This window comes from Neopelma chrysocephalum, unplaced genomic scaffold (assembly GCF_003984885.1).
Source record: "Neopelma chrysocephalum unplaced genomic scaffold, ASM398488v2 Primary Assembly neopelma1_98, whole genome shotgun sequence".
In the NCBI taxonomy this organism is placed as follows: Eukaryota; Metazoa; Chordata; class Aves; order Passeriformes; family Pipridae; genus Neopelma; species Neopelma chrysocephalum.
In genome coordinates this window covers 2,026,064-2,042,446 of record NW_020897761.1, presented here as the reverse complement: position 1 = coordinate 2,042,446, position 16,383 = coordinate 2,026,064, and the positions used below count along the sequence as shown (strand labels likewise).

General features: G+C 41.0%; 1 protein-coding gene across 1 annotated transcript in view; it reads right to left on the bottom strand.

Moving 5' to 3' along the window:
- The window catches only part of XPR1 (xenotropic and polytropic retrovirus receptor 1), a 106,647-nt gene that overhangs the window by 28,243 nt on the left and 62,021 nt on the right, over positions 1–16,383 (bottom strand). Inside the window, exons 3-4 of the mRNA XM_027694584.1 lie at positions 9,200–9,301; positions 2,932–3,155 (exon numbers count right to left, since the gene is read on the bottom strand). Of these exons, the coding sequence (XP_027550385.1) occupies positions 2,932–3,155; positions 9,200–9,301 (326 nt within the window). The remainder of the gene's footprint in view (positions 1–2,931; positions 3,156–9,199; positions 9,302–16,383) is intronic.

The following is a 16,383-nucleotide window of genomic DNA, read 5'->3' as shown; positions in this document are numbered from 1 at the left end:
GATGCATTTGCAATCCTACATTTCATTATTCAGGAAACTCCATTCAGAGACCCAACATTTCCTTCCAGCAACAGCAGAAATGCAGAGGGATCATGGCAAGATTCACTTCTGAAAAAAGCTTAGAGTAGCTGGGAAAGAAAAACGGAGAAAACAACAAAATCCAATTCCCTAGGGAGAGGCACCAACTACTCACTGAAATTATTTTCAATCTAATTGTGCTTAGGGTGATTTAATGCCAGACCCCTCCCATCTAGGTGGGGAAATGAGGCTGGGGAAACAGGCTCAGGAAGCCGAAGCATTAACGATCTGCCTTATTGCAGATGAGACTTTAATTACTTTCTATTGGAAAAGACAGCATTCCATCCCAGGGAGAGCAGAAATCTCAAATGAAAAACTCCAACAAAATGATGATTTTGGTCAGAGATTTTTCTGTGGCCTGAACTAACATCCCTTCATCTGCCATGGGTGCAAACCCAGACTAACTCTGGGGTGCCTTGTCTGGTCAGGATATGGTTACACCAGACACCCTAAAACCTCTCTGGCAGAATTTCATGCTCTGGCTGCAAAAATTCTGCAACCCCAATGTGCATGTTAAAAGCACTGTTGGCCACAGTGGTACTTCAGACAGGGAACATGCAGTGATGGAACCATGAAACAGAACAAACATCATTTATACAGTCAGATATTTTGCTATTCTTGCTATTTTTGCTGCTTTTATTTGGCAAGGGACTTTCCCAAAGTCTGACCTCCATTTCTGTTGGGTAACAATCAAATTAGTTTAAGTGAATCAACCAATGGTATGTTTTGTGGAAAAAAAACCCACAAAAAACCCACAAAACAAAAACTACAATTTAGGCAATAATATAATGCAAGATCAAGTAGAATCAAAGAGTGGACTCAAAACTCCTTTCTCACATACAAGTGTATCAGGAAATGCACCAAGGCAGTTTAATAAGACTAGTTCAGCCTCTATTATTTGCCTGACAAATGCACTATATTATATACAGAATATGCAACGAAATAGTATATGCTTAATTTCTCAATTTGTTTCTCCTAAACCACAGTATTTAGAATAAATAGATTTATGTATTTACACACATTTAGAATGTTATAATACTGTCAACAATAAATTAATTGTATCAGAAGTTTAATCATTGATAAGTTAAATATGTAAGAGTTGCCCTGGAGACTAATTATAGTTTCACCTGACGTTTGGTTTGTGTAGCTCAGGAACGAATGCACGAAACTTGTGCTCTTGCTCAGTCCTGACAGACAGAGGAATTTGCTTCAGGTGCATTTTCCTTCCCTGGTAACCCAACTCAAGGCATCAGCATTTCATCAAAGCCATAGTTTGACATTTATAATGCTGCTGTTGACTTCACTTTACCTCCTACACGAAGATCTCAGCTACATCATCTTCCCACCAGGTTGTTGTTTTTCCTTCTTTCCAAAACTGTAAGATCTGGAATATTTCTAGTTCTTATATTCTAAGCTCAAGAGTGATTAAGAGTAGTATTCTGGGACTTAGTTTTATGCCTGTTTTAGTACTTGTATTCCTCGTCCTTAACTTCAAGACCAATTTGAAGGAATTTTTCTCATTCTCTCTTTGAAGGTATGTTGTAGAAAGCAGATGCAGACTGTGAAAGCTATCAAATCCACATGGGGCTTAAATCAATATTTAGTATACCTACAGTAGATTGGGACTTACAATAGCAAAAAGCCAAAAATATAAGTGTGCAAGATGCCTTTCTTCACTGATGAATAGTAGGAAAAGATTTCCCAAAGGAATGACCTATGTCATCCCTTATTTAAACTCTTCATCACACCTCAGAAGCAACTTTTTGTAATCAAAAGTATGAGCAGTCTTCTTTTTAAAAAGAAAATAAATGTAAGTAAAAAAAAATCATTGCAGGTGATTGTGCTTCAGTCCATTCCTGGAAAGCTACAGATACTCCACCTTTCATAGGATTTTGAACTAGGAACTATCACTAATAGTTAAAGAGCTTTATTAAGAAACCCATCAATAGTTTACAGACACGTGCTCAAGGACATAACATCACCTTAGGAGAGGTACAAACACTCAGAATTTTGGAAGAATAAGTTTTGTCCATACTGCAGGGTGGTATTCAATTAATTCTTATTGTTTAATGAAATTCTTTAGGACAATGCTGGTAAAGATCTAAATACAGATAAAGTGAATTTAAGCTCCAGCATTCTTATTTAACAAGCTAAAATGCCTCAAAGAAAACACTTAAAAGCATTTCAGAGTATTTAATTCCAGAAGAGCTAGCCCAGAAGAAAAGATATTAACAGTTTCAGATTTTTATTTCAAGATTTTTGGAACTAGATCAGTGTCTGCAATATTTACCATGCCAGAAATCCAAGTAAAAATAAAGATTTGCTTATTTTTTTCATACCTCAAGGCAAATGAGCCTGTATCCTGCAGGAATCAAAATATTTTTTTTTTAAATGGATGTTTTAACAAGAAATTCTGATACAGCAAGGTCACAGCCACTACCATGGTAACACCAAGAGGAAACAGTACATGAGGATTTCAAGTTTCATTACAAATATTAGATAAAAGAACTTCTTCCTCAACCTGCCTGCTCCAGCCTTGCACAGAACAACGCACTAGAGAAGGAGGAGGTCCCAGTGTGACCTCGTGTTCTGGCCACGAGTGCTGGGGTCAGACAGCCCAGAAAAGGAAGAAAGAAGGTCCTTCTGCAGGTCAGCTTAGCACTTCTAGCTCAATAAAAAGCAACCAGACTTAGGCTGCTAGGTACCTGCCTTTGCTTTGAAAGCGTTCAGGGGCCAACCAAAAAAGGAAGGAAGAACTAAGAAAACTGGCTTGAACGAGACAACTCGAGGATACACAAAGCACAGGGATGTTTACAGACAGGGCTTTGTAAAACCACCTCTTTTTGCAGGTACCTGGTAGTTCTGCAGGAGGATGAGGCTGAGGTAGAGCTCGCTGAAGGCCAATTTCAGGTCTCTGATATTCCTGTGCTGGACACGCTCCTCGTGGGACAGGTGGAAGACGGGCTTTCTGCGCCGCTGCAGCGTGGAAGCCCCGCTGGCTTCTTTCTGTGCATCCAAAGTGGATTGGAGCTCAGTCCGGAGAGTGGTGAACCTGCGCTGAGCCTCGGCAAGCTTTTCTGTTGGCAAGGGGAGGGAAAAGTCAGCTGGGAGGGTCACAACTTGCCTACCAAGCCCTAAAAAGGACTATACCCGTTCTTCAAACGACGTGCCTGTGCATGGCCTTCCCCCATCACACATTAAGTCCAACAGTTCTGCGTATTTCTCTTCGTATAGAATAGAATCATGGAATTGCTTGGGTTGGAAGGGACCCTAAAGATCATCCAGTACCAACCCCCTGCCATGGGCAGGGACACCTTCCACTAGCCCAGGTTGCTCCAAGCCCTGTCCAACCTGGCCTTGGACACTTCCAGGGATGGGGCAGCCACAGCTTCTCTGGGCAACTTGTGCCAGGGCCTCACCACCCTCACAGGGAAGAATTTCTCCCTAATATCCAATCCAACCCTGCCCTTTGTCAGGGGAAACCATTCACCCTTTTCCTGTCACTGCATGCCCCTGTCCAAAGTCCCTCTCCAGCTCTCTTGGAGCCCCTTTAGGCACTGGAAGGGGCTCTAAGGTCTCCCTGGAACCTTCTCTTCTCCAGGCTGAACATCCCCAACTCTCTCAGCAGAGGTTCTCCAATCCTCAGAGCATCTTAGTGGCCTCCTCTGGACCCGCTCTAATGGGCCCATGCCCTTCTTGTGCTGAGAGCCCCAAACCCAGATGCTGTAGTCCAGGTGTGGTTTCACAAGGGCAGCAGAGGAAGCTTCTTCTCATTAAACCAATGTAAAACATACACGTTCTCAAAAGAAAAGCCCTTAATTAAATATGGTCAAAATCAAGGGTTGATCCCTTCAGCACAGACTAAAGCAGCACTAGACATGAATTCAGATCTCTCAACTTCCACCACAGCTTTGATTTCTAGAGGTTGCTCAGTCCAGGACCATATAAATACCTGTTATAAGTGGAAGAAGCCCAGCCTGTACCCAGGGGCTGCAAACCAGTGCAGGGACACTGGGACAGGCATTCCCAAACTGGCAGAGCCGTGGCTGGAGGCAGCCAGGAGATAGGGTCTCATCCAAATACCAAAGCAGTGACCAAACGTCTACTCTGAGAGCAAAGGAAAGCTGCTCGTCTTTCCCAAATAAATCAAGTGCATGAGAAGCATCAGAAAAAAACCCCGCTAGACAATATTATGAAACTTGACAGTAAGCAAAGCACTTTTCATATCTGTGCACCCACTACTGACTACGTGTTTACCATCTTTTTATGTGACAGTAAGGAAATCAAAGAAGAAAAACTCCACACTTCAAATGTGACACTGAATTTTGTTGCTCAGAGAGCAACCCAACCCCTGTGCCAAGCTCCCGGTGACAGATAAACACAGCTCTGCTTTGATCAGGAGTTACAACACTAGTAGCTGCTGTACATGATCTGCTGTAATAATTCATCCCTCTTTTCCTCACTTTAGAAGCACTGCCTCGTTATTTACTGGTTAAAGAGCCAGTCAGCCTGCATTTAAATATCATTTTGATGTGTTTTCAGGACAAGTCTGTCTCTGTTCCTCACACCTCAAGTATGAAAAAGGTGTTCCTTTAAATATGCTGCTTTATGTACCTTCAGAAAATAATATTTTTGGCTGAATAACAATCTTCTAAAGCTAAAAACAGCGTAACTAACACCGCTGTCGTTCTCTTTGTTCTGTACAACTGGTTCCTTCCAGGCTTTTTTTCCCCTGCTACGGCTTCAGTCACAGCTTTGGCATCTGTGTTGATAAGAACCGTCACAGGCCACGGGTGTTGGTGGTGGCCAGGAAGATCCTGAGCAGGTTCACAGTATTGGAGCTGGAGCCACCCCCACCCAGCAGGACACACACCACAAACCACAGAGCCACGAGGTCCCTCTGCCTCCCAGAGCTCTGCTGGACAGTCTCCCCGCTGTCAGTTTAATTCTCTTCATTAGTATCTTAAATAACAACTTAATGATAATTCTTTATTGCTCCCTCCTCAGATGTAAGATTTACTCTTCCTTTTCCTTTGTCTTATTCAATTCTGGTTAATTTTAAGGGCAAAACTACTCTGTAAATAATTTTACAGTGCTCTGCACTCCAGAAAGAGAATGCTTTTCCAAATAGAAAATGGAGATCAGTGTAGAAAACTTGAGTAGAGAAGAGCTTGAAACTCTCTACAACTTTCTCACTTATATTAAAGCAAGAAGATTCAAAATGCGAGAAAGGACAACTCCTCTCTGACAACTTCCACAGCTGCAAGGACTCCACTGAACAGAGGAAATGGAGCCCACAGTGAGAACTGTCTGCCCACAGCCCAGAACCACCTAATATTCAACACACACAAGATCAGACTGCAAAAACAATAATCTCTCCCCACTTCAGGAACTCTCTCGGGAAGAAGTAACAGATATCTGTTCATATCAGAAGCCTTCATTATAAATAAAACTCACAAGTTCACTCTCTATGTTCAAAACGTCTATTAAACCATCTGTGATACACAGATTTCTTTTGGATCAAATTAGTAAATATGGAAGAATTTAAATTTTCATCTTACAACTGAAAGCACTGTGCTGCTGTCTTTATGTCCAGAAAAATCATGAAATCCATCAGCCTAATAACACAATATTTAAAGAACAGGCAATGTTTTGAAATAGTTATAAAACTGCTGCTGCAATTTTCCTATCTGTTTGCAAAGCAACATCCCTAAGAAAGCATTACCTACAAATACCAACATCCCTCTTAATTAAGCACTGTTGAGGAGAGTCACTGCTGTCTGCTATATGGCTCCCTTCATCTACAGGGGAGGACCACAATTCTCTGAGGATGAGGCTTTAAAAGGAACTGTCCCAGTCCCATAATGACCTGCCACTCCTGAGAAACAGCCACCCTGTCACCACCTTCTCCCTCTTGCACTGACTCCAGTTATCCAGTCCACAAATCATTTCGTCTTATTAAGGCATGATTTTTATTATGAAGATTCAGTGCAGAAGCAAAACAAGACAAAATGTGTGCTGCTTAAAACCTCCAAGGGAATTGCCTTGAGAAACAGCAAAGCAGAACAAATTAATTTCTCAGGTTGCAACATACTCTGAAGTAATCAAAAAGACATTCACCACCATCACTAATTTATCACTGTCCACTACTATCTATCATTAATTTAGCACTCCAAAAAGTGAATGTAAAGGAAATGTCACTCAAGGGAGTTAGAAAAAAAGCTTAGAAACTGGTACCACTCTTGTTGTGTTGTAGCATTTTGCATGACCTGATTCCCACCAAGCCCTCACCTCAAGTGTAATTTCAGGCAAAGACCATGGAGAAATTCAAAACCAATAGAGGCAGCAAGAAAGAAGCAGCTTGACCCAAAAAATATTCCTAGATCCTCACTAAAAGAGTCTTTGGAGTTATTGAGTTATCACCTCAACTACGCAATTCCAAGTTGGTTTTTGACTCCATTTTCCAAGTTTAAACAAAAGTTCACACATAAGTATGATGGGAAAAAAATATTACACCAAGGAACCAGTAAAACCTCCCCCTCAGTTCCAGTTTAGATGGTCATGGTTGTGATCAAAACCTGTTTCACCAGACAGGAGGTGATCAAACAGCCTGAACGTCCTCACAGGTCCCCAGCTTGGGGCATTTTAGCCAGGCACTTTTAGGACTCCTTCCCTTCCCTACTTGTGCATATTATGTTCAATATTTTGCTTACCAAGTTAAAGCCATGGTTTCCTACAAATAGTAAAACCATTCCTAAATTAACCACAAAAATTTTACTGGCTACTGTTTAGCCAGATCCTGATGATGCTAATTTAAAATATAGCAAACCTGCCATCTAGAAAATCCCAAACCCAAACCAAGATTGGCCACAAATAAAACTTCAGCGCCTGAACAGGCATTCCTCTGCTGGAACTATCTGAAAATTGTACTGCCAGTCTTTTTTCTTTCAGTTAAGGATAGCTCTTCTTGAGCATAGTTCAAAAAATCACAAATTGTTTATCAAATCTGATTTAGTTAATGGCAGTTTTCCTTTCTACTGAGCTGGGATAATGGTCTGGGGAATTAAGGCGATGTTTGATGGGAGCTGACAAGCTGAGCACACAGGGAATGGCAAAGGAATTTTGCAGCTGGCATTCCAGCCCCAAGTGCTCCATGGAGGAGCTGGGGTTCAAGAGCATCCCATTCCAAGAAGATGAGATTGCTCATGCTGTGGCAATCCCAGGTGATGCTCACTAGGAATCCCTCAGCACAGGGAATTATGACAAGGAAATGCAGCAGAGATCAACAAAAATGTTGGCTTTCTTGAAAATGAACAATATTTATAGTTGTAAAGACAGGCATATAATAAGCCTATAATAAACAGGATGTGCCAGGTCATAATCCAAGCCAACACATGCCTGGAGTTACAATAGGGTCCAACATGACATTTCTGACATGATCAGGGAGAGGAACCACTGATGGAACATTTCTTGATGTAGCTTAACGTTAATAACCCTAATAACGGGTTTCCATTCTATGAAAGTCACGTCACTCTTCTGCAAATAAAAGACTTACTTTAATCTTATCACAAGAGATTTTCAAATGACATGTATTCTCTCCTAGAACTTTTTGAAATGACAGCTAGTTGGGGGGGGTGAAAAACCCCTACCCTATATTATTAATGTCATTTTAAACAACGCTGGAATGGGTGTGTACATGTGGGTGCACGTGTGCCAGCAGGTCCTCATTAGGGAAAATTATAATCTGTATTGTCCATCTAAATTGACAGAACTTCCTCCACAGAGTCTATCTAGCACTACACAGGATCTGATATGACTCAAAAAGGAAGACAAGTTTCTGAGCATAAAAACCTCAGACCTGGGACAGAAACAGCGGCTCTCCCAGGGAAACAAAGCACTGCTCTGAGTCAGGTATGTGTGAACTGCATGCAGAAAAATGCCTTTAAAGTGTAAAACCCAGCTGCCCTAATAAAACATATCGATTCTACCTACAAACTGCCTCCTGTCCTGACACTCACTCTGCTCCAGGGAGCCAGGAGAGCAGGCACAGCCATCCCCTAAGAGATTCACTTCCCTAGATGGAAGCTGAACAGAGGCAAGCTCAGCCACTGCATCCATCATGCTTTCAGCTATTCTCATGTCCACAGCTCAGAGTCTGCTGGCAATAAAATAACCAGCACTAAAGTCATCACCCCATGGTTATGAAAATATTTTGCACAATTCAACTTTGTTATCAGATTAAAATCAGAACTAGAAAAGGCTGCCATATTGTGCTGCAAATCCTGTTTACAGCACTAAGTTAATAAATCAACGTGTTAAGAGAAAGTATAGAAGCCAACACATCATTGTATCCATATTTAAATGCTTTTCTAGTTGAAAACCCATTTTAAACCTCACCAAAAGAGGCTGAAAACCAGCTGAAGTGCAATGGTGGGTGGAACTGGAGCATATGAAGCCTTTTCTAGCAATATTACAGGGTGAATTTCCAACTATCCCCTTTTAAAGCTTTATTTTCAAAACACAGGGTGAGAAAGCAAACTTTCTGAGGGAAAACAACAAACAACAGCATTTGATATATGACACCTACTCTTACCATCACAGCATTGTTAGTCAAACAGGATTTTAAACACAGCCAATGAGAAATTGCCACTAGCTGATGTACTGCAGAAAGCTGCAAGAGTTTAGGCAAAGGTTAAGTGTTTAAAAACTTGTTGGACACATCAAGATGGTCAAGCTACCATACACAGGCAATCCCATGAGACCTATTCCTGCAGAAGCTCAGGAAACACCAGCTGGGGAGCTCAGTACACCTAAAACATGCACAGGAGACTGTCAACACGGATAAGCTGAGAGACTGTGCCCTATATGTAACATACCACTTTAAGAGCAGGATGCTATTGCAGAGCAATGAAGTCACCTGCCCTTCATTCTCCCTCCATCCAAATACCATATTTTAGTTGCATATACAAGATTAAACCAGAGAGTTTCCCATATAAACCAGCCCTCTAATTACCCGATGGTTAACCTGCATCACCACTGTGATTATTCTGAAAGCTTGGGAGCTTCAGACTCTTTTTCTGCTGTTGGATTTTCCACAAATACACACAAATAAGCACCTTACCTGAATAGAAAATGTTGATTTTGGCAAGTTCTTTCTCACAAGTCTGGAAGAATTTCTCTTCAAACGTGGCAAAACACCTTTTCACCGTGTCCTCATCTGTGTCTGTAAAACAGAACAGAAAAACAAAGAAGTTGCAACAGAAGAACACAGGAGCAACTTTAGAAGTGGTTGACATGGAAATAGTTCTTCAGAGTAAATCCACTGTCTTTGTCATGCAGAGGAAGAAGAACCAGCAAGTCCAAGGGGCTCAGGGGAACATATATTTGGCTGTAAAAGGAATTGCACTAAGACAGAGAGGGAAACACTCATATAAGCAGTAACAGCACCTCAACCAAAGTTCCCATCATTTTTTTTGATCCTTCAAGTGCTAGTGCAGATCTCAGAAGCTCCATCTGCACTTCCTAACCCAGCTTGTGTTTGAAGACCAAAGCTGGCCATAAAATTATTCGCCCCAGCTTGGCAAACAACTGTATTTAGAAGGAAAGCACCAAGTTTTTAACTGAAGGCTTCATCTGACCTTACAGGAGGACTCACTGGCTTCAGCCACCATTCCCACCTTCTCACAACTGTAATCCTTTAAATACAAACCTAGCATCATAGGAAACTAAAATCTGCCTGATACTATCCAGAAAACTGTGGAAGCTTCCCTCCTGGAAAATAAAACTTCCTCTCATAAGCAAAGTTGAAAGGAAGAGGTCTACGTTATGGTGAACATGATCCACAACTGTTCTCCAACCCATTGCTCTGGGATGGTTTTAATTCTTTTGGAAGAACTACATACAATTCCATAATTAAAGTCAAAACTTGAAATTAAAGCACCAATTCGGTCACTTAATTGTTATAAAAAAATACAGTGCAGAGTCTCAAAGACAGAATGCATTTTCTGATAATTAAGAAATTAGTTTAATGAGTAAAAAAATTAAAGAAGACACACTGTAATTACCAATTTCAGTACTGTCAAAAACCAAATGTTCTTAATGCTGAAATGAAGCAGATTCTTCATACCCCCCAGAGTTACATTCCCTGAATCTTCAGACTGAAAATATAATACAAACAGGAAAATTAAATTTTTATTATGGTTTTGGTAGTGTTGAGAAATAGATCACAGAACCACAGAATCAGGTTGGAAAGGACCTCTAAAAGCATCAAGTCCAACCATTAACTCAGCACTGCCATGTTTACCACTAAACCATGTCCCCAGGTGACACATTCACACATTTTTTGAACATTTCCAGGGATGGTGATTCCACCACTTCCCTGGGACAAAAAGATTAAAACAGATGTTGAAATACATGCCATTAAATTGGGAAGACAAGAGACTACAGAAAAGCTTCACTCACTAGGAGATACCCATACTGGACTGTCATAGCCAAGAAATTTTTTTCATTTAGCATTCATTTTTAGGTAAAACCAAGCCAAAAGTAGCATTAATCAAGAGAATACTTAAATAGAAACTTTCAGCATTTAGAATTTTCTGAGGTTTATGTTCGTAGCCCTGATATTGAGCACCACAAACCCACATACACTTCAGTAACACTTTTAAGGAGTGGTATAGAAAGAGCAAACAACAGAACACAAAAGTGCAGCACAGGGGCAACCCTGTCTTGTTTTGGAGTTAGATGATGCTTTTAAAGAGTAAACAGAGAGAAAATAACCAGTTCTGCAGAGATGCCTGGTGTTTACAACTCCACCACCCAAGGGCTTGTAGAGAAGAATTCTCAAGGGCTCCAAAGGCTGTTCCAAGCCCCAAGTTTTGGCTCCCAGGGTTCCTTTATTATCCGATCATTATAGTTGCAGATCTGTGGCTACTCCCAAGGATGAGGGCTCCCTCCCTTGTGCAAACAAACCCTGGAATGACAGGGCTCGGGCTCCTCTGTGCTGAGGAAAAGCCGCAGCAGCCCCAAGGTGTCATTACAGCCCTGCTTGAGGTCCTTGGCTCTGCAGAATCAAAGATGCACATACCCCAGGCAATCCCACTCCACACAGTGCCTCCACATGGATCCCTCCTTGAGGGCAGCCTAAAACACCAGAAAGACAGAAAATAACTCTGCTTCAGGGCTGGGAACTCGAAGGGCAGAGTCACAGCAGTTGCAACATCCTGCCCTGGGGCCCTCCCAGTAAGGCCAATCTGAACTTGCCTTCAAGAGCTCTAAATCCTTGACCCAACAGCAGACAAAGCACAAACAGGAGGGTGAAGCAACAGAAACTACTGTGCAATACTTAAAATGCAGAGATTTCTATTCACTAGCTGCCTGAAACTTTTCAAATGACAGTAATCACTATCAAACCACAGCTGACTCTTCAGGATGGACCTGAGAGGCAAAGTCTTCAGCCCAAAGAGTTACACATGTCAAGAAGAAAAGCTTATGGAGAGGTGCTTTCTGACATGGGGGGAACCATTCTTTCCTGCCTTTAAAAATAAGTCACACAGCATTAAAAGCACACAGGCTCACTGCTTTCCTGCTTCGGAAACACCAAACCTCTTTTTGCCATTGCTTGTTTCAGTACATCCAAAAAATAAGCAAGTTTTTAAACTTCAGTCACTGAAGCTATCAAAGAATTAGAAAAAAAAATAAATTATCTCATCAGGAGTGGAATATACTTTTTGTCCAGAAAGTCAAGCATGAATATTTCTACGCAACCAAAATATCACCTTTTAAGATAGCAAAAAGATCGGTAAAGCAACAGTGTCAAAATAACATAATCAATGACAAATAAATCAGTAAATATCTTGTTTTGTACATTACCGGTCTCTTCAGGAAATTATAAATAAGTGTGTTGAACAGTTTGACTATAATCTGAAGTTTAGAAGAGGAAAATGGGCTTTAAAACACAAACCAGCTGCTACTGGAAGCCCTTCCAAAAACCTTGAGATTAGGAATTCAGGTCTCTATCTCAACCTCAAAACATTGCTGACTCAGAGGAAAGCAAGTTCTAGATCAACTATTCAAAATCCTTCTCCAAATGTCAAACACTGACTTAGAAAAGATATTTTGCAGAGCAGGATGGATGTCAGCCTCAAAAAAAAAAAAAATAAAAAATCAGGATTCTCTGTGAAGAAAAGGTTTTCCTTTGGTGCCATTCCCACTGCAGTTCAGTCATTTAGCTGCAATAATAGACCAGTGCTGCCAAGGCTACTGCCTTTATTTATTTATTTTCCCCCCAAGGCTGGGACAGGACAACGTGTTTTGCCATGAGAAAATCACAGTGCCAGAAACCCGGCCTTGGATTCGGAAGCTCCATGACAACAGGGCCTGTTTTTAAAAGGCATCCAGCTATTGCTGCCAAGAAGGTCCAGCAGTAACCTCCCTTTTGTTCTGTTTCTATAGCCCTAATACTCCATTTACCCTCAGCTCCCTGAAGCTGCCACGGACAAGGCTGCCAAGCAGAGAGTCTGATCAATATTGCAGCTTCCCGACCTCATCTTCCTATGGATTGCCTGTGCTGAATAAAAAACACAGGAAGCCTGAAAGGCTCTTGCTTTTACTTGCAAAGCCCAAACCAGCAGCAACCTGGATGAACTCCCCCCTACCCCATGTTTTCTGGTTTGCAGAGAGCTGAGACGATGGCACACCTAAAATAGAACCTGAAGTTGAAAAATTAACATCCAAAATACGTTCCTGCGCTGTCCCAAGCACTCATTTCTCAGTGCTTCTCTCAACTGTTCATTTAATTTCTCATTTTCTGCAGCTGTAGTGTATAAACAAATTATCAGCATCCCACGGCAGCTCTGCTTACTCACTCCCTTGCAAGAACACACACAATAAAAGTTTTCTTTGTTAGAGCAGTGTCCTCTAAAAGTAATCATTTTAAAAAAATCCTTTCGTCTTTATCATGCTGAATTTTAAAGGGCATTTAATTTAAAAAGATTAATTAGCTTTGTTATAAGATCAGCACAGGTGTAGTTCTCTGAATCACCTTCTGTTTGCCACAAAACAGCTTTATCTGAGTAATGTTATTGCAACACTTTAGTCAGAGAGGAGGCAATTTCATTTATGAGGAGGGCTCTGCCATCTAGTCAATAAAATAAAAATCAAAATCAAACTTAACATTGGCATCAAACACATCAAATCAAACTGAACAGGTGACTGCAAGTTTAACATCAGCATCATTTTGAATACATTAAAATTTTAAAGATTTCCACACTCTGTACCCAGAGCTCAAATAGGTTTCAAACAGCAGGACTGTGCTCTGAAAAATTAACAAGATTTAAAGGACAGTTTTCTTGTTCCCAGGTCAATAAAGACAGTAACTGCTTATACTTCTAGGCCCAGTGGCACATTAGGGGGAAAAAAAAAGAAAAAGAAAAAGCCACTTCTATTACCACTCAAAAAATCTTTAAAAGTGGGTCACTGTAATGAAAACATGTATCTGCCTCCAAAATCCCATCAGCTTTGTCTGTCTACTCAACCATCACAATTTTCTAATACCCTTGACAGTTCTGCAGCACCAAGACTGTAGTTTCCCAACCTTTTACAGAGTGAGATTTTACAGCTAAAAATCAAACTCTGTAGTTCATAAACGCAAGGGCGAAGATTACCTTTACACTCCTAATGCGTCACCCTCATGTTTATTGGGGTATTTTTCCAGAGGAAAGGTTCTTCCACAAGGCAACTCCCTTCCTCACGACAGAAAGCCACACTTGGGTCAGCTGCAAATTGGATCAGTCACTGAAACTTCCAATAAATTAATTACTCACTGTGCATTTTCATGTCCAATCTCGTGGTAAATTAAAGTTTCCTCGTACAGAATTTTATGTGCTTTATGTACAGATACAGAAATTTCTTCCTAGGATATATTCTCGCTATAGGAAGAGAAAAGAAGCCAACTCTGCTTGCAAGTAATGAATATTTGCATTCATGCTACTACACCTTGACATCTGAGCTACAAATTGTACATGTAACGGTTGTATCTCTCTAAGAATTTATTCCATCAGATGAAAGTGGATCCCAGCTTAAAATACTACAAAATCAGCAGGAAAGAAGCTCCATGCATTGGTTAAGCTTAAAAAAAAATGTTAAGAAAATTCATAGCAGGTTATACCTGCTTTTCTGAATGCCCACAGATGAGCTGGTCAGCTCTCCACTTAATGATGCTTTAGCCCAAATTAGATTTGGTTATTAAATTATTCCCCTAAATCTAGAGATAAAAAATGACCACTCAGGTAGCAAATAAGGTTGATATTGCCTGCACACAGAGGGTTTATATGTGGGCAGGGGGAAGAGGCAAGAACTGCTGCATGACACCAACACAAGTTCTCTCAGGTTTTGGTTCACCATTTTGCTATTTTTACCAATTAACCTGGAATGTATTTCAAAATACCTTTAGAAATTGTGATTTCTCAGGTCAGAAAAAATTCTGCTTCCCCATTTTTTAGATTGTATCACTGAAATCTTACAAGGAAACCAGCCAGATTCTTGTAGATGGTTTATTGAGCTGGAAAGAAAAAGCAACCTCCCCAACATGCCTACAAACCAGACATCCAACCAAGCGTCTACTATAAATTATTTACATTTGTGACTCCATAAACATAGATTCTAAAGCAACCACGGCACCCTGGTACGAACTTCAGGTGCAGAAAAACCAGGCAATGCAGTAGCTAGAGGTGAGGAGACAGCTTTGTCCAGCTGGCTGCTCTGAGCTTTGTAGCTCCTGATGTCAGGTTTTGTGGTCTACAGGGCAGCTACACAGCTGTTCTACAGGTTCACTTCTTTAAATCAGCATCCAGCATTCATAAGAAGTCCTTTTGCAAGTAAGGAAGGTGGCACTAGTCTTTGTCAGCTATATGTGACCACAATGCTTAAATACCTTTACAGTGCTTCACTTCTGTACCATTAGAAGAATCAATATTCCCAGCAGAATTACAAGACCTGTGTGGTAACTCAGGTTTGAAGGACAGCTAGGCAGGAACTTGTGACAGAAAAATAAATAAATAGATTAAAGAGAAGCAGCACAAGTGCCTAATAATATTTCAAAACCTACCACAAAAATATTGGTAATACAGGGTGACAGAGCTGGAGCCAGGTCCTGACAGCCAGAAGATGTCATACAGGGACAGCACTCTCAATACCCGCTTTCCCTGGTTAACAACAAGCTTCAAATTCTTCTGTTTTCAAGAAGGGAAGTAAAGGATCAATATGTGTTTTTGCAAATACTTCCAAATAGGCTTGACTAGAAATACTGTCACACGCTGCAGGATGAAGGAAAGACAGTCATCAGGAACCAAGAGTCCAGATGGAAATTCTCAGTGACCATTACCAGACTCCAAGACAAAGAATGGAGAGCACCAGGGTTAAGTTACTCAGTTGGTGCATACCAGAACCTGTCCAGGCTGTGAATGCTCAGTTTAGACAAGTAACCAATGATGCAAACAGAGATCCCACAGCTTTGTGGAATCACCAGGACCACAAGGGATATTCCCTGCTTACACAACGCACCTGCATGTTCCTCATGCTGCTGTCTCCAGTTCTGGATTTCATTAAAACAAGATAAGACAGCAGCAATTATGGTTGCACAAAAAAAACCCATATCAGAGTTGACACACTGGGGGTTAAGCAAAGCAGAGACACTCCAGCCTCTCACAGACATGGAATCTGAACTGGCCCGTGCACCTCTGGCAGATGCTACAGGAGACAAGTTCAGCACTGCCATCCATTCTCTCTACCAAGAGAGATCTTCATCAGCCTTTAAGCTGATTGTTTTTCCTCCTCTTCAATGGAAACTAAAAACTTAGCGGTATCTGTTCATGTTTTTGAGATTCACTGAATGGACCTCAAGTAAATTAGCACAGCTTTGTTTTATACAGCTACAAAACAATCTGAAAAACCTTCCTTCCGCTAAATCACATGGATGGAAATAAGGACACTTCCCTAAGCTGCCCAATTTGGTCCTTAAACCAAGAAGATAAATAGAAAACAAATCCCAGAGCAACGTGGAAAACCAAGACCAGAATTGTCGATAGAAAATTAGGGGCTCAGAGTTCAAATTGAAGTTTTTCCTTACATTCACCTTCCCCACCTTTCCCTTCAGCCTGGCAAAACTTAATGAATTCAGCAAACTCTCTGCTGATTATCAGGACAAGTGTTAGAGCTAGACTTTTTAGCTAAATGACATTTAAACAAATATATATGTGAGTTCCAGAAAAAGGAAGGGAAGATCACCCCAGTCGTCTAGATCTGTGCCAG